The sequence below is a fragment of the Mytilus edulis genome, chromosome 7, assembly GCF_963676685.1.
Source record: "Mytilus edulis chromosome 7, xbMytEdul2.2, whole genome shotgun sequence".
Classification (NCBI taxonomy): Eukaryota; Metazoa; Mollusca; class Bivalvia; order Mytilida; family Mytilidae; genus Mytilus; species Mytilus edulis.
Genome location: NC_092350.1, coordinates 56515821 through 56535148, shown reverse-complemented (window position 1 = coordinate 56535148; position 19328 = coordinate 56515821). Strand labels below are relative to the sequence as shown.

Here is a 19328-nt window from a genome sequence, read left to right as displayed (position 1 = left end):
ATTAACCAATAATTAAATATAGCTTGCCTTTTTCTAGTCAAGATGTGATTAGTTTCTTAAAGGCTATATACCAAAGTAAATTAAAGCCTCGTAAAAACTTGATACCTCATATTTATGAAATATATTTATAGAATTTCAGGTATGTTTTCTTGTCAATATGTGTTAGAGAAAGTTATAAATACAAAAATATATGTATATTTGGTGTTTTTAGAAATCGTGAAAACAAAGCATTTAAATTTCAATTTTGAGCAGCTATTGAGAAGAATTATGGAACTGCTATTTTGTTATACAGAATTGTTTTAAGTGTTGTGTACTTTATAAGTACAAAATGAGCACATCCACTACTGTATTGCACATGTACAGATTAGAAGATTAAATTTTGCAATTTTTGATGTTTTTAGTCAAAATCAAGTCCAGTAACTCTGTTCATCTGTGGTTAATCTCTGAGTCAAAAGTCTTAACATATATAATGCAACTATTATCACACTGTCGTAGTAACTGGTCAGCATTGTACCCCATTAAGTCAATATAAATGTTAATATTTCAAATTTAGTCATTGTCAGTTTAAACCATTGCTATGTATTTTAATTATATTGTTGAAAAAATCAACATCCTCAATCATGGTGATACTGGCTAAGCATAATACATTGTACATGTTTTGGTTCTTGAATGAAGTTTTAGGAACAGCAATATCTGAATAAAAACAATTGTTTTTAATGCAAAAATTCTTAAAATTATAGTATTAAATTTTCTTATATTGAAAGAGTAACATATTCATGATGAACGTATACATTAAAATCAGCAGTTTACACAGTAGCCAATTTATTTTACTTTCAAAAAACAAGAAAAATGTCCAACATAAAAAATTATACAAAAAAAATAAATTAAAAAATTTTGAAGAATAGACATGTTTTTTTTGTTCTGAAGTATTGTAATAGTCTGTATTGTTGAATTATTCCCAACATAAAGTATACAATATAGTCTTAATAAATTAATTAGTTTTGCCCTTAGATCTCAAAATATTCTCTGAGTTGTGCCTTAAAATAAACAGGTTTTACTTTTACATTCTTCTTAATGGTTGAAAAAATGGTAGCTTCATTATTGTTTAAACTTGTGCCATTCGAGGAATTATTGCATCTTGAAATTCTTTAAAAGATTTCTGAAATGTTTATGGAAAGAGAAAAAGATCTGAAATATTTATTGAAAGAGAATTTATTTATTAAATGTAACAATTTTGACGTTCATTGCATTTTTTCCATTGCTTCTCAAGATTGTACAGATTTTAGATATAAACAGTGCATGTAAATAGGCTTTTAATTTTAATTTAAATTTTTAACATGCTAAATTATTGTATTTATGGGAGATCTTACAAGATTCATTTTGTGTTCAATTTATACACATGTGGAATAGGTGCAGATTTTACTTTAGTAAAGAAACAGAAAAGATGTTGCCTTTAACAGGAGCATCATGCCATTAACAACTCATTGTTTATTATCAAAGATACTTGTTGAACCATAATTTGTATCGACTAAGATATGATACCAATGGATGTCCCTTTAGAATATTGTTAGATGCCTAACTGAAGTACAGAAGATATGTTTAAATTAAATATATTTGAAGAAGGTTTTCTATTTACATACTTACAAGCAGTGATAATAATGTTGGCTTTTTTCAAAACTACCTCTTCCCTTTTTTATTGGGGAAAATATGTGTAATTTTCATCAATTTGGGAAATTTAGATTGAACCATGAATTTGACTGAAACTTGAATTTACAGACCCACTTTCAAGAGTCAAACCCTGCTTTGAAATAAGACCTTTTTTTGTCAGTGATGAAACACAAATAGACCCTCAAATTGGCACTTATAGTATATTTAGGCATGAAAAATGTATAAATGAGTGTTTTTCAGTTTGTATTCATGCACAATTACTACTGAGACTGCACTGTTTGGGAAAAAAGTTGTCTTTTTGGGAATTATTTTAAGCCATTTTTTTCAAATTGGGATTCTTCTCCAGGGGAAAAAAGCCTTTATTCTCCATTAATTTAAGGCAAACAATATCACTTACAAGTATGACATATTCTTACAGTAAATGAACAGCTGTTTATTTTTTACATGGAAGCTTCAAATGACAATGACCTCAATGACCTCAAATATAGGTTTTGATTGAATTTTAATTTAATAAAAGTTCTTTCAAATTGGTTTTTTCAAATTCAAAAGTTTTGATGGTAAATTAAATTGAAACAGGCTGAGGTCAAATCCCTTGGGACATATGCGTTTGGTAATTTGTAACTTTATATGATTTCAGTGGCATCCATTGGTCTATCTATTCATACATGTTACAAAGGGTACTTCTTCTTCTTCTTCCGAATACGGGAGTAGACTCCTAGGTAGGAGTGTAAAACTTCCCGGAACACTATATTATGTAAACAAAGTTTTGTTCAATTGATCATCTGACAGAAAAATTTGATATTTTTATGCGAATCTCAATTCTTTGCATAATACTTGCTCAAAACTGGAACAAATTTGGTTTCATTTATTGTTTTGGTAACTGTATTACTGTATATTTACATCAATTCATCTTTTTACTTGTACAGTTATAAAACATAACCAAAAGTGAATAATGCAATACTAATTAACCTATCTATATATTTTTTGTGGTAAAACTGGTGTTTTGATAAACTAAATTATATACATGTGTAAGCAGACATTTTCAATCTTAAACTAGACTAATGCCTTGTACATAAAGTCATGTTGTAATTGATAGTTACATTTTTTTAAGGCCATGGGAAATTAATTTCTTGTTTTTCAGATTTTATCTTGAAAGAAAAGGGGAGGTAATAAACTTTCCCCAATATCTATTAAACCATAACTCTATCTATTATACCATAACTCAATTTCGAAAGTATTTTTCCATGAGCAATTATTTCTGAGAATAAAAATTCAAATCTGACATGTCTGACAAAATTTATTGCTGTTCTAAAAAAAAAAGAGTGCTTTGGACATCTAAAGAGTATGAAAAACAGGAAATTAATTTGGTGTGGCCTTAGTCATGAATTTTATGTGTACCTTTTTAGTGCTGTTATATATTGTCCTCCAAAGTTCAGTGTTTTAATGCTTTAAAAGTTTATTCTGTGTATTTTATAGTGAGAAAGAAAGTAAATAAGAATTATATTGTAATTTTTACATGAATAAAGTTGATAGAATTAGTTCATCTGTGATTATTGCCTGGCAATAAATGGTCCTCAACAGGTTAAAAATTCAGTGGACAGGAACAAAAGGCTAACTTCTTACTTGATTGATAACTGTGTAATTGTGTAAACTAAGTATCTTTAAACAAAACAAAAAGTGGAAAACTGATTTAACTGATAGAGAGTCCAAAATTAAGTCCCTTTCGACTCTGTAGGAAGGGGAACAAAACTAGAGGCTCTAAAGAGCCTGTGTCGCTCACCTTAGTCTTTGGGTCAAAGTTCTGAAAAAATCTGTACATTTCCATAATGGCAGGTGCATAACTTCAACAATATGTACAATCGTCTGTGAAGTCTGTGGGATCATGGTTGAAAAATGTTGAACTGTTTTGTACACTTTGTTCTTATGTTGTACTGGTTCACCACTGTCTCAGGTTAGGGGAGGATTGGGTGCCTGCTTACATATTTAACCTCTTCACATTCTGTATGTACATGTTCAAAGTCAAGACCCTGTAATTCATTGAATGTCTTTGTTGGTGTTAATCACATTTATTTTTCTTTTAATGTACATAAAATTGAGAATGGAAATGAGGAATGTGCCAAAGAGACAACAACCCGACCATAGAGCAGACAACAGCAGAAGGTTACCAACAGGTCTTCAATGCAATGAGAAATTCCCGCACCCGGAGGCGTCCTTCAGCTGGCCCCTAAACAAATATATACTAGTTCAGTGATAATGAACGCAATACTAAACTCAAAATTGTACACAAGAAACTAAAAATTAAAATAATACAAGACTAACAAAGGCCAGAGGCTCCTGACTTGGGACAGGCGCAAAAATGCGGCGGGGTTAAACATGTTTGTGAGATCTCAACCCTCCTCCTATACCTCTAGCCAATGCAGAAAAGTAAACGCAAAACAATATGCATATATATCATTCTTTTCCTTATTCCTTTCTGATTTGTTTAACAGTTTGTCATTTCTGGGTCTTTTATGGATTGTTATGTTGTAAGGGTTTCTCATTGTCAAAGGTGACCAATAGTTGCTTATTTCTAAGCCAATTGGTCTCTGGTGGAGATTTGTCTCATTGGCAATCTTCCAAACATCCAACTTTTATAAGTTCTGAAATCTTGAAAATTCAGAAAAAAATCCTCAAACAATTCCACAAAAGCGTGATCACTTCAACACATGTTTATTCCTCCCCTGAAGTTTCAGAAATCTTGGTTGAAAATTTCGAGGAGTTGATAACATAAATTATGTATTGGTACCATCAAACTGAATCAGAATATACATGTTACTTTGTATAAATTGACAAAAAATCTTCAAGCAAGATATGTACTTTTATACATTTTAATATTTACCAATAGTACAACAATACAGTATTCATTCTGAAACTGTCTTTGACAAATACTTATTTGCTGGTTCATGATCATATACATCTAACCAGACAAATTTTGACCTTCAAATTGACTAATGAACCTGTCGGTTTGAGATTCTAGATCAGTGTTTACGCTATTAGTCGATTATATCCAGCCAATTGCAAGAAACTTAAATTTCATGTCTTTTAATATCCGCCCAAGCAGTTATGTTGTGTTTAAGTTTGTTGTAAATCTGATGGTTATGTCCCAGTGGCTTGTAATCTTCTGTGATCTATCTTCTCAAGTTGCACAAGACTGATAAACATTAAGAATAATAAAATTTATAAATTGTGATTTTTGTACAAAAAGGGAGATAAACTGTTCTTTGCTTCATTAAGCCATGATTTGTAAATTGATAATTTATTTTTGTTTAATTGTTTGGAGTAATTGCTCTTTTAGACATGCAGCAAGACAAAATATTGTGGAAATATAATTTGTCATGGTGTACAAATATTTTGTTGATTTCAACGGTAAAGCCTCAAGTAAGTATAATAAATTTTCTATATTCAGACTTTAGCAAAATAAAATTTTGAATACTGTGAAAGATTTTTTTTTACTGAAATGACAATTTTTCCTCAACCTACGAAGGTAAACAGTAAATGAATCCTCTGTAACAAAACATATATGTGCTTACATGTATGCTAACTGGTCTAAGCAAACTTATCATTGAAACATGTGGAAAGGACAAAGCCTTGCCTAGGTCATTTGCAAACAATTTTCATTATAAAACTTTTAAAGGATACGGCTTGAGTTGTTCTGCAAAGTTTTTCATGTCTTCAGCAATAGCATCTTGTCCAGCTGTAGCCAAAACACTGAGTTCTACCAAGTACGATGGCACTATAGATTCCAAATTGTCTGTTGTGTGCCCTTGTTGCATCATCTAGAAAGCAAAAAAAAACATATCTTTGATTAAATAAAATGTTCTGTAATCCATAATAAACTTAAGGGGATCCTGGGACTAAAATAGCTTTGGTTTGTTTTATCTACATTTAATTTTGATAACATATTTACATTAACCTTGTGATAAAAATTTCAAGCAATTTGAACCACTCAATTTACAGGAATAATTGGGATGTATATAGAGGTTTGACAAACATTAACTTTGTTCATTGAGAAGCTTAATGTCTCTTTACTTATAGTACATGTATGTGATTAAAACACTCAGCTTATTAATAAAGAGTTAACTCCCTTAAATGTTCTGTGTCCCCTTAAGTCTTTGTAAATATAATAAGTCATTAAACAAAATGTACATTGATCTGTGATCATGGCTTTACAATGTATCAAAAAGTCTTGTTTTCAAAACACTATATTTACCTTAAATATTTTGGAGACTGTAACTTTCATTCTGCCTTTATGGAAGTAAAAACCTTTTACAACAAATTCATGGTCCAATCTATAAAATAAACAGGCATAGACTGAAAAAATAAAATATGAAAGCAACCTGAAGTTTCTGTGAAATGTGATTGGACTGATAAATCATACCATAGTATATACAGTATTTTCAAATAGCACAATAGAATTTAAAAAAAGAAGTGATTCTACAAACCTATAACACCACTTTTAAAAGTCCAGTACATTTTACTGTATTTCCAATTTAAGTCTTAATTCATTGAGGAGGATTGTGGCAACCAAATATGGGTAGTTACATGTATAAGCTTATTTCGCAATGCCAGAAATAAGTTTCTATACAGGCAAAATAGTTGTGTTGATTTTCTTGTCTGAAAACAACTTCGAGAGCATTATATTGGAATTAAAAGGTTACTTTTACCAGTGCAAAAAATTTTTTGACACAGCCTTTCACTCAGACTCATCGTTTCTAACTTCTATACATTCTATACATTGTGACTAGGATTGAGAGTTGTCTGATTGGCACTCATACCACATCTTCTTATTCATATCAAAATAAATTGGACTGGGTTGATCTTGTGAGTGATTTGACTGATCACACATATCAATAATAAACTCTGTAAAAAGTAACCTTTATTAATTTACTATAATAAATCTTTTCAAAAGCTAGGACCCAATGATTAGCTATACTAGTTAGTATAAAAAAGAAAATGTGGTATGACTGCCAATGAGACAACTCTTCAAAAGAGACCAAATGACGCGGCAATTCACATTTAAAATGTAAAGGTCACCATATAGCCTTCAATAATGGTCAAAGCCTATACTGCATAGTCAGCTATTAAAGGCCCTGAAAAGACAAATGTAAAACAATTCAAACAGAATTATTACAAACCTGAAACCAACTTCATGAAGAAACTGTAAAACATTATCTGAGGTAGCTACATCAACACAGTTCCTTATTAGTGTGTGTCGACTTTTATCTCCCATCTCAGAATGACCAAGGTATCGTAGCTGCCTGAAAATATAAGATAATAAATTTTACTAAGTGAACATTTGCAGTGCCAATTTTACTGCATCAAATACACATTTCAACAATTTATATTACTTTATTAGTGCTTGAGTTTGGATTTTTTTTAAATCCCAACCCTAATACAAACTTGGGAGTTTATATAAAAAAAAAGGCAAACAAAAAAATAGCCAAATATCTTTAAGGATTAGGTATAGAAGCAAGAAGGATATATTCTGATATATTCCTATATTCAAAATTATTTCATTATTTCATATGAGCAAATTTCAACAAAACAATAACTAAAATTTAATTCCAGTTCTGAATATGCTGAATCAACAAAAAACAAACTATAAAGGTAAAAAAATCTAAAAAATACTGTCATGATTTTACAAAATGTAAGTTTTTATTACATTTCAATTTGGTCAAAACTTGAAATAACTGCAACTATTCATTTATTTTCATAAAATGATCAAAAAAGAATAAAAATTTCAGTATACATGTCTTCTTCTTTTTCTTCCAAGTTATAAAGGAACCAGATTCAATAACTGAATGTAAACGGTCCTGCAAAACCTTTGCGCATGTACATGATGTACATACATTTGTTAGGTATAAGAAAATTTTCATTACTTTTTTTTCCTTTTGTGACTTTTATCATGTTTATTGGTGAAAATAGTTGAAATTACGTGTACATGCATATGTGACTTATGAATTCTTTTCAAATTGTAAACTATTTTTGAGCAGATCTATAGCAACTGCTCCTACAAATGAATTCATAATATTTGCAATATTTTTCAGTACCTTTCTAAATTACATCAATTCAATTTCTCAATAAAATTGAGAATAAAAATGGGGAATGCATCAAAGCGACAACAAACCGATCATAAAGAAGACAACAGCCAAAGGCCACCAAAGGGTCTTCAATATAGAGTGAAACTCCCGCATCCAGAGGCGTCCTTCAGCTTGCCCCTAAACAAATATGTATACAAGTTCAGTGATAATGGAAGTCATACTAAACTCCAAACTATACACAAGAAACTAAAATTAAAATTCATATAAGACTAACAAAGGCTCCTGACTCAGGACAAGCACAAAATTGCAGCTGGGTTAAACTTGTTTTTTGAAATCTCAACCTCCCCCTATACCTCATGTAGAAAAAACATACCGCCAACAACACAATGAGTACTGGACAGGGACTTACCAGTTTTCTGGTTGAACCAGGGAATGTCTGACACTATATTGTAATGGCTGAGGAATGCTGGCATTCTCTGATTTGAAATATAATAAAAAGAAAAGATTAAAGCAAAACAAGACTTGATGATTACAGTTAAAAGATATAAGAAGATGGGGTATAAGTGCCAATGAGACAACTCTCCATTCAAGTCACAGCATTAATTTTTACCAATTTCAGAGTATAGTATTAGGTTTACAAAACACACAGATGGGCTTATCTAAAAATTTACTTTATCTGTTTTTCATTCTTTTCTTTGTTCATTAATTAGGCTGTTCATGCTGTTAGTTTTCTTGTTTGAATTTTTTTTACGTTTGTAATTTTGAGGCCTTCAATAGCTGACTATTGGGTATGGGCTTTGCTCAGTGTTAAGGGCAGTACAACAACCTAAATGGTTAATTTCTTTGTCATTTAGTCTCTTGTGGAGAGATGTCTCATTGTCAATAAAACCACATCTTCTTTTTTATATTATATTAAAATGTTTAAAAAAAATAAATCAAGCATAATTTCTTCTTTTTATGTTATTATAAACATGCATATTGCTCAAGTGTATCAAATAGATAACTATTACTTCCTCATTAAGTACTGTTATTAGTAAAACTATACTTAGTTTAACTAATATTCAATTAAGAATGACATGTTTTTTTTGTAAATTTATATGGATGTAAAAGTGTTGGCCGGGGTACATTTTCTTTGAGCCACAGAAGCACTTCATTCTAAAAATGTGCACAGTCAACACTTCAACAACCCTATAAACTTATTTAAAGAAGCATTCAATATTAATAATTAAATTCTTTTGCTAGAAAATTCTAGAATCATGAAAACAAGACTTTCTTTTATTTATATGTGCATGTTATTGTGAAAGCTCCTGTCTTCATAAATGTTACATTTTTGATTTTCATTTTAAAATTCAGGTTAATTTCAGAATGACTCCAGATTGCTGTTAGCCAGTTAAAGTAACATATATTGAAACATACATGTAATGTAATTATTCAACATTTACCGTCATTTTACTGAATACTTACTGATGGCATACACCATTTCATGATCTACAAATTTTTCTTCAGGAGAATCAGCATGATCACAAAGACCTTTCAGTCTACACAATAAGACTTCTAACGAACTGTCTAAAATGCTTCCTTGTAGAAGGTATTCATTGGTTGGTGCTGCCTTTAATGCTTGTGCTAATTGTGGATCCATCATATTTATCAACAATTATTCATTTCTGGAGAAAAAAAAACTAATTTAACTTTTAACATTCAGAAATAGAAACAGCTGCACAAAGAGTATATGTACTAATGAACTCAAAATCGTTCAATTTTTTTATGTTATGTTTTGAATTCCCGCATCTGTGCAGAAATATACAATGTACTTCCTTTTTCTGGTCTCATTTGTATGAAACTTTGAGTAAAATATATATTTATCAGTCTAGTATAAAATAGGAAGGAACGCAATACCAATTTCATTTTTGATAATTCCTTGATATGAAAAAAACATTACCTGATGATAGCGTTTCTTTGTTTACATTGCATATGACGTCATAACTTAAATAACGTCACAACTAAAATACCTAACAACAGAACCAAAATCGGAAACGTTACGGTATTTCCGTTTCTTTTTTTTAACAAATATATTTAAGGTTCAAAAAAAATAATTCATACAGACTTCGTCCCCATTTACAGGTAATGCCTGCCTCATATTACATGTAAATAGAAACAGCTGCACAAAGAGTACATGTATGATATTCCTGTCTTGTGTATATCAGTCTGACCCGTTACCCACTATAGTCCAATTCCCTAGTCCAAATAATAAGACGTCTGGCAAGGCTTCTTCATTTTTTTTCTGGGACGCCTTTCTCAGACTAGTAAGCTTTCACAAAAATTTGATGAGACCAATTAGAAAAATGTCAGAATATTTGTCCCCTTTCAACATGTTCAAGATAAAGCCTGCCTCATATGATTTATCATTCAATTTTAGAGCACAGGTACTTCACTTGGTGCATGGTTCCTCCATTTTCATACCTGCCAACTGTCACTATTGGTGGGGGATTTCCCCCATGGAAGCTCCAAAATGTAAATTTTGAAATAGCAATTTTGTCCAAAATTTTAAACAAAACAATGAATTTTACAATGGCTATTGGCGTGTAAAAGTATGCAGAAGCCAAAAACCAACATTAAAATGAATTTGAAGGCCCCCTTGAAGGTTTTGTAGGACTACATATATTGCGATATAGGAGCCATCTTCATCAATGTTCATGATCTTGCATGCAAAACCCCCATGGTCATTTTGAAAAGTTGGCAGGTATGCATTTTCTTATCTCTTTTTTCTTGTTGTAAATGTCTTTTCATTTTTTCTTATTTATTTTCTTTTATTCAATGTCTTCTTACTCTTATCCATACATGTCATATTTACAACAATGGTTTTTATATAGGCTATTATACATGTAGATCATTATAGATGTCATATATAATTTTGCCCTTTTATTCTTATTTCCCTACTGTTATTGCTTTGAGTGACATTGTGCTCTATCATTTATATCAGGATTAAACCTCTTGTGATATTGAAGTATTAAAGTTACCCTTAAAATGTTCGATTACAAGCAATTGTACCAAAATACATTGTTCAGTTTCTGAAAATAAAAACAAAACTGAAACCGGAAACTGTACTAACCATATAAAAACGAAATCGAGTTCGGTTTCAACGACAAACGGTTACGGAATCAAAGGTTATTGATAGGGGTGAGGAGTACGCCGGTTATTTTAATACTCGAATAGCTACTCTGAAATTGGGAGTAAATTCTGGACATTATTATTTTCTTTAATCAGTGTATATATATAAGAATAAGAATAAGATATATATATATGTTTTACCGAATTGTTTAATTTTGGAGCCTTGTTATCACCTCATATTATAGCACCCCATTATTTTTTATTCATTATTTTTGTTGTCCCACTAGCGGATTTAGGGGGGTTTGGGTTTCTACCCCCCCCCCCCCCCCCTCCCCCGTGCTTAGAAATCTTAAAAGATCTTCGCAAGGATTTCTAGTCTCACGAAATCATACAAATATTGACGCCAGTATTGTTAACCTTTTGCATAAAGGAAATAAATTAATATTATATACTGAAATATATATAGCAAAGAACTATAGCGACTGGAATTTAGAAAGTCGAAGAATAATTATGTTTATATCTAAAACGTCACTATCAATTAACTATCGTACTCGTAAATGCATACACAGAATTTTAAAATTCCCGCTTTTTATCCGTTTATAAACGATCACATGAATACTAATCTTTCTAGCTGATAAACCACACGAGAACGAATATGTCAAATTAAAAAGGTAATTTTTAGATTTCATTCGATATTTGCTATATTAATTCTTTTTTCATCTTTAATTCTGCCGTTTTGTTTATTTCCCTATATATATATATAATATTGCTATAACATACATTAGACTAAAGTGAAATTTGTCAAAGTATATATATATATTACGGATTACAAATGTGTCGAGGTTTCTGATTGGATAACAACTCAGAGATGTCAGTATATATTCAGGAAACTGCCGGGGTATATACTACGTTTCTATCCCCAATTGGAACTTCAAAAACGTCATCATAACACCGGTTACTATGTGACGTAGTCATAAGCTATCAGACTGTCAGAGGTTCACAGAGGGAAAATAATGACGTGCTTCAGTCAATAATACATTTTTGATACAAAATCACGCAATTAACACTTTTAATACTTTAATTTGATGTTAAAAGTGTTATTATAAATTATTACATACACGATAAAATTATGTTCACAGAAAATTAAAAAATCCTTCACGTATGCCGAACATATAAGGTTGGGTTTTTCAATATATATGTGTTGTCAACAAATACCTGCACTGGAAAATAACATTAAGTCAGGGGTAATCCGTAATATATGTGTAATTCAGGTCTCAGAAAGGGTATATACTGTGACATTCCCGGCTTAGGGCTTATATCCCCTTCGCCTTCGGCTCAGGGGATATAAACTCTAAGCCGGGAATGTCACAGTATATACCCTGTCTGAGACCTGAATAACATATAATATTACGGATTACAAATGTGTCGAGGTTTCTGATTGGATAACAACTCAGAGATGTCAGTATATATTCAGGAAACTGCCGGGGTATATACTACGTTTCTATCCCCAATTGGAACCTCAAAAACGTCATCATAACACCGGTTACTATGTGACGTAGTCATAAGCTATCAGACTGTCAGAGGTTCACAGAGGGAAAATAATGACGTGCTTCAGTCAATAATACATTTTTGATACAAAATCACGCAATTAACACTTTTAATACTTTAATTTGATGTTAAAAGTGTTATTATAAATTATTACATACACGATAAAATTATGTTCACAGAAAATTAAAAAATCCTTCACGTATGCCGAACATATAAGGTTGGGTTTTTCAATATATATGTGTTGTCAACAAATACCTGCACTGGAAAATAACATTAAGTCAGGGGTAATCCGTAATATATGTGTAATTCAGGTCTCAGAAAGGGTATATACTGTGACATTCCCGGCTTAGGGCTTATATCCCCTTCGCCTTCGGCTCAGGGGATATAAACTCTAAGCCGGGAATGTCACAGTATATACCCTGTCTGAGACCTGAATAACATATAATATTTCTACTTTCGTTCTGCTGCAAGGTATTTGTCCTTTTTTTTTTTTATCAGCAACCCTTAAAATGTGGTCATCTATTGGTCTCTTAGGACAGACAGTAAACACTTTTTCACTGGATATATATGATGTTGTTCTCGTCTTGAACATGCATGGAACATTTGCCACTGGACGTTAAGCAACCAACAATCAATCAATCAATCTGGATATATACACGGACATACATGTTTCATCGATATCGGTAGTGCAAATATTTGGATATATCATATATCCTTTTTCCCCGTTTAATTCACATACGCATCAGTTGAAGTTCAACTACTGCATGCATTAGCGCATGAGTATCATTTCATGAAGATATAAAATAAGGAAAATACAGATACATGCCCAAACAAATGCTTTGTATGCCTCACTTAGATGTATTATGTTGTGCATCCGTCCGTGCGTTCCTTCGATCGTCTGTCCCGCTTCAGGTAAAAGTTTTTATGCCCCATTTATGGGCATTATGTTTTCTGTTCTGTGCGTCCGTCCGTCTGTTCGTTGGACTGTCTGCCCCGATTCAGGTTAAAGTTTTCAGGTTAAAGTTTTTGGTCGAGGTAGTTTTTGATGAAGTTGAAGTCCAATCAACTTGAAACTTAGTACACATGTTCCCTATGATATGGTCTTTCTAATTTTAATGCCAACGTAGAGATTTTCTCTCATTTATATGGTCCACTGAACATAGAAAATGATAGTGCGGATGGGGCATCCGTGTACTGGGGGTCGACACATTCTTGTTGGTTAAAGTTTTTGGTCAAGGTAGTTTTTGATGAAGTTGAACTCCAAATTAGAGTTTTGACCCAAATATAAGGTCTAATGAACATTAAAAATGGTGGTGCGAGTGATGCACCCGTAGACTATGAATAAAACCTTTTTTTGCTATATATTCATATGTTGGTATTTCTATAAGAAGAACACGACAACACTGCACACTGAAGCAGGGCTCTGTCATCACATGCAATGTGCTACAATGAAAGCATATGTATAGCCATACTAGTTATGTAATCGTTTATTAACCTTTATGAGAGGCCCAGATAGTTTAACAATATTACAAGTAGTATCATGCCAGGCTATATTTTATAGGTCCTTTTTGGTCATATAGCCCTTCAACTGTTAAGAATATCATTAGATCTTAGATTTCAAATATTCGGCTTTAAGTGTGAAGGAAAGTACCTCGGTCTCATGAAATTTATAACTTGTTTTCATTTTATATAGAAATTGAAGTAAGATTTGTTTTAATAAAATCTATTTCTGAACAATAAATTTTGTATTTGTATACAATTATAGCTTTCGGCTTACTCGGTTTTAACCTTCTTGTACCTCTGATTGTCCGGACGGGGTTAAGAGAATAGAAAATGAACTTAGGTGTCATGATGTAAATTTCTGTAATTTATTTCATAACTTTTCAATCATGACTGTTTTGTGTTGTTACAATCTTTCTAAAAAATAAGTAAAATAGAACTTAAAAAGTCAATGTCATTAAGCTTAATTAATACTTGTGAATAGACCAAATTTGTCAAATGTTTATTTAAAATTAGTGTAATTTTATATTCGAGCAATTCGATATTTGATCTAAAAAGAGACAATAAGAAAATATAGTCAGCAAGTCCGTTAGAATACGGATGACCCCGTATTGCTACATTTAAGGACTTTCAAGCGGACTGTGCCCTTTTTAGCTCACCTGGCCCGAAGGGCCAAGTGAGCTTTTCTCATCACTTTGCGTCCGTCGTCCGTCGTCGTCGTCATCCGTCGTCGTCGTCGTCGTCGTCGTCCGTCGTCGTCGTCGTCGTCCGGCGTTGTTAACTTTTACAAAAGTCTTCTCCTCTGAAACTACTGGGCTAAATTAAACCAAACTTGGTCACAATTATTATTGGGGTATCTAGTTTTAAAAATGTGTGACGTGATCCGGCCAACCAACCAAGATGGCCACCATGGCTAAAAATAGAACATAGGGGTAAAATGTAGATTTTGACTTATAACTCTGAAACCAAAGCATTTAGAGCAAATCTGACAAGGGGGTAAAATTGTTTATCAGGTCAAGATCTATCAGCCCTCAAATTTTCAGACGAATCGGACAACCGGTTGCTGCCCCTGAATTGGCAATTTTAAGGAAATTATAATGTTTTTTGGCTATTATCTTGGCTATTATTATAGATAGAGATAAACTGTAAACAGCAATAATGTTCAACAAAATAAGATCTACAAATAAGTTAATATGACTAAAATGGTCAGTTGACCCCTTAAGGAGTTGTTGCCCTTTATAGTCATTTTTTACCAATTTTTCGTAATTTTTTGTAATCTTTTACAAAAATCTTCTCCTCTAAAACTACTGGTCCAAATTTAACCATACTTGGCCATAATCATCATTGAGGTATCTTGTTTTAAAAAAATGTGTGCGGTTACCCTGCCAACCAACCAAGATGGCAGCCAGGGCTCAAAATAGAACATAGGGGTAACATGTAGATTTTGGCTTATAGCTCTGAAACCAAAGCATTAAGAGCAATTCAGACATGGGGGTTAAATTGTTTTGCAAGTCAAGATCTATCTGCCCTGAAATTTTCAGATGAATCAGACAATCGGTTGTTTGGTTGCTGCCCCTGAATTAGTAATTTTTAGGAAATTTTGCTGTTTTTGGTTATTATCTTGAATATTATTATAGATAGAGATAAACTATAAATAGCAATAATGTTTGGCAAAGTAAGATCCACAAATAAGTCAAGATGACCAACAAGGTCAGTTGACCCCTTAAGGAGTTATTGCCCTTTATAGTCCATTTTTAATCATTTTGTAAATTTTTGTAAATTTTAATAAAATATTTTCCTCTTTAACTAATGGGCCAAGTTCATTATAAATTGAGATAATTGTAAGAAGCAAGAATGTTCAGTAAAGTAAGATCTACAAACACATCACCATCACCAAAACACAATGTCATGAATCCATCTGTGTCCTTTGTTTAATATGCACATAGACCAAGGTGAGCGACACAGGCTTAAGATCCTCTAGTTATATTGTTTTAAACAACTACTGTTAATTGTTATTCTTTATTGATATTTATTTGCAGTTTTTTGTGTGAAATGGCGACATCCTCTCAAAACTGTGGTGTTTGTGACGCACGCCACATCAACAAACCATCTACAATCTGGTGCACAGAATGTGACGAGGGACTATGTACAGAATGCCAGGAACATCACAGTTTGTCCAAAGGAACAAGAAACCATAAAGTGATACCAATCATTGAATACAAGCAATTACCAGCTGATGTACTAAAGATTAGTCAAATCTGTAGCAAACACAATCAAAAGTTTCAAATCTATTGCCAGATGCATGAATGTCCTTGTTGCAGCAAGTGTATTGTAGAAAGCCATAAAGAATGCCATGACATCGTTAATTTAGATGACGTCATTCTTAATTCAAAAACATCGAATGACTTGTCCGAGATAGAGGAAACATTAGTTGAAATAGCAGAAAACATCAAAAAAATTCGTGAGAACCAACAGGATAATATTTCAGCTTTGAAAGAGAGGAGAAAGGAAATTGAAGAAGAAATCGAGAAGACAAGAAAAAAGATCAACAACCGTCTTGACAAATTACAAAAAGATTTAATAAAACAACTGAATGTGGACGAAGATAAAGAAAACTCGAAAATTCGTCGGTTAATATCAACATTGGAAAAGAAGGAAAAGGAAGTTGCCGATTGTCAGCGAAACATTGGAAACATCAAACAACACGGAACGCACCTTCAGATGTTTCTTTCAATGAAGCATATAAAAGAGGACGTCTCTAGCAAAGAAAAGTTCCTGCACTCACTTTTCCAAGGTGAGGATTTGAACCAGAGTTCTCTAGAGTATAAAATAAACGGTGCTATTCAGAATATCATGTCAAATGTAACTAGTTTTGGAGAAGTATATATTGAAGCTAAACCTTGCGATCTTGTCCTGAGTAGAAAGAATGCTAAACAAGCCCAGATAATGGTACCAATCGTTCAAGCAAGATCCATTGAAGATATACAGCTGCGTATAAACAAGACAATAAACACACAAGGACAACGCGTTTACGGATGTTGCATGCTGCTGGATGGTAGATTGGCATTTACTTTCCGCGATGAAAGGACAGTGAAAGTCTTCAACATGGAGGGATCAAAAGATTTTGAGATGGAGATACCGTGTGGAGTATTTCATATAATAAACATCGGCGATACCAATACATTGGTTGTTACATCCGGGGAATCAGATAAGCAATGTCTTTCCATTATAGACCTGGAGAGGAAACTAATCAAGAAAACAATTTCACTGGATTCTCAGAATTATGGCTTAGTATTGAAGGACAATCAGTTGATTTATTCCGCTTACAACAAAGGCATACGAATGATAACTCTGAATGACGAGTCTTCGAGCGACATAGTCCAAGAAGAGATGGCCACTGAAGGTTACCTAGCAACGTTCAAAGACAACATCTATCATACAAACAGACTAGCACACACTGTTACATGTTATAATTTTCAAGGTGGAATACAATGGACCTTCCAAAATGAAAGCGTTCTGGATAATCCTCTAGGGGTCGCTGTAGATAATGATGGTTATGTGTATGTGGTTGGGTTTTGGACGAACAATCTTGTAGTTATTTCCCCTGACGGACAACAACACAGAGAAGTGTTGACAGAAAGGGATGGTCTTTATAATCCCGTTTCTATTCATTATTGCGGATTAAAGAAGCAGTTACTAGTAGCAAACTGGAATGACCAGGCTCACTTGTTTGATTTTATTTGAACAACTTATATTAGAAAATTTCTGTCTTTTTAAGTGGATTTAGAAATGTGTGTCAAATGTACGGACTCCTTAGTTTTTTACCTATGATACAGAGTAAAATGTTTTGCCCCATAAAACCCATTTTCTTTTTATGTTAGATTTCAATAGCTCATAAAAGGTAATTCACCAAAATTTAAGCAAATTCTTGACTGTTTTCTTTCGATTTGAGACCCAAATTATGCCAATGCAAATATAAGGTAGCCGTCCGAGTCATCCATTTCCTGCCATTTGCTTTTTAAATCAACGAGCTCCATAACCTATCAATATTTTCTGCTGATTTTGTTTCTTATTAAATGCTCTTCTACATTTGAAAATGCCTGTACCAAGTCAGGAATATGACAGTTCTTGTCCATTCGTTTGATGTGTTTTGTCATTTGATATTGCCATTTGATTAGGGACTTTACGATTGACTTTTTCCTCGGAGTTCAGTATTTTTATGATTTTACTTTTTTTCTGACCTATAGTATCAAATCCAAATTCTTGATTTTTAGCTCACCTGGCCCAAAGTGCCAAGTGAGCTTTTCTCATAACTTTGCGTCCGTCGTCGTCATCGTCCGTCGTCGTTCACTTTTACAAAAATCTTCTCCTCTGAAACTACTGGGCCAAATTAAACCAAACTTGGCCACAATCATCATTGGAGTATGCAGTGTAAAAAGGAGTCGGTGACCCGGCCAACCAACCAAGATGGCCGCCATGGCTAAAAATAGAACATAGGGGTCAAATATAGATTTTGGCTTATATCTCTGAAACCAAAGCATTTAGAGCAAACCTGAAATGGAAAGAAATTGTTTATCAGGTGAAGATCTATCTGTCCTGAAATTTTCAGATGAATATGAGATCCCGTTGTTGGATTGCTGCCCCCAAATTGGTAATTTAAAGGAAATTTTTCTGTTTTTGTGTATTATCCTGAATATTATTAAAGATAGAGATAAACTGTAAACAGCAATAATGTTCAGCAAAGTAAGATCTACAAATAAGTCAACATAACTAAAATGGTCAGTTGACCCCTTAAGGAGTAATTGCCCTTTAAAGTCAATTTTTAACGATTTTTTCTTAAGTTTTGTAATCTTTTACAAAAATCTTCTCCTCTGAAGTTACTAAGACAAATTTAACCAAACTTGTCCACAATCATCATCAGGGTATCTAGTTTAAAGAATGTGTCTGATGTCCTCGCCCGTGAACCAAGATGGCCGACATGGCTAAAAGTAGTACATAAGGTAAAATGCAGTTTTTGGCTCATATCTCTGAAACCAAAGCATTTAGAGAAAATCTACTGTGGATAAAATTGTTCTGCCCTGAAATTTTCAGACCAATCGAGCAACTTGTTGTTGGGCTGCTGTCACTGAATTGGTAATTTTAAAAAAATTTTGCAGCTTTTGGTTATTATCTTGAATATAATTATAGATAGAGATAAACTGTTAATAGCAATAATGTACAGCAAATTAAGAGCTACAAATAAGTCAACTTGACCAAAGTGGTCAATTGATCCCTTAAGGAGTTATTGTCCTTTATAGTCAATTTTTAACAATTTTCATAATTTTTTACAAAATAACTTCTGGGCCAATTTCATTATAGATAGAGATAATTGTAAGCAGCAAGAATGTTCAATTAAGTAAGATCTACAAACACATCACCATCACC

At 32.6% G+C, this 19328-nt stretch overlaps 2 protein-coding genes and 1 long non-coding RNA gene across 4 annotated transcripts; 1 reads left to right on the top strand and 2 right to left on the bottom strand.

Annotated features, from left to right (window-relative positions):
* Nucleotides 1-1699: 1699 nt before the first annotated feature.
* On the bottom strand, nucleotides 1700-3208 carry LOC139481837 (uncharacterized). The gene is made up of 2 exons (XR_011654706.1): nucleotides 2415-3208; nucleotides 1700-2351 (listed from the first exon to the last, which is right to left on the bottom strand). It is a non-coding gene; the product is annotated as an uncharacterized lncRNA (long non-coding RNA).
* A 1304-nt stretch (nucleotides 3209-4512) lies between these two features.
* On the bottom strand, nucleotides 4513-10868 carry LOC139481836 (mediator of RNA polymerase II transcription subunit 18-like). Of its 2 annotated transcripts, none has more exons than XM_071265352.1 (7): nucleotides 10766-10868; nucleotides 9213-9412; nucleotides 8158-8224; nucleotides 6843-6965; nucleotides 5918-5996; nucleotides 5347-5483; nucleotides 4513-4858 (listed from the first exon to the last, which is right to left on the bottom strand). In XM_071265352.1, the coding sequence occupies exons 2-7, from the start codon at nucleotides 9388-9390 to the stop codon at nucleotides 4804-4806; spliced, it is 639 nt and encodes a 212-aa protein (XP_071121453.1). In that variant the 5' UTR covers nucleotides 9391-9412; nucleotides 10766-10868; the 3' UTR covers nucleotides 4513-4803. The 2 variants fall into 2 exon arrangements, with proteins under 2 accessions (XP_071121453.1, XP_071121454.1); XM_071265353.1 differs by lacking the exon at nucleotides 10766-10868 and adding an exon at nucleotides 9849-10052 and having other exon boundaries at nucleotides 9213-9568.
* A 623-nt stretch (nucleotides 10869-11491) lies between these two features.
* LOC139481834 (E3 ubiquitin-protein ligase TRIM71-like) lies at nucleotides 11492-17762 on the top strand. Its single transcript, XM_071265347.1, has 2 exons — nucleotides 11492-11527; nucleotides 15944-17762. The coding sequence occupies exon 2, from the start codon at nucleotides 15957-15959 to the stop codon at nucleotides 17646-17648; it is 1692 nt and encodes a 563-aa protein (XP_071121448.1). The 5' UTR covers nucleotides 11492-11527; nucleotides 15944-15956; the 3' UTR covers nucleotides 17649-17762.
* The last annotated feature ends 1566 nt before the right edge of the window (nucleotides 17763-19328 follow it).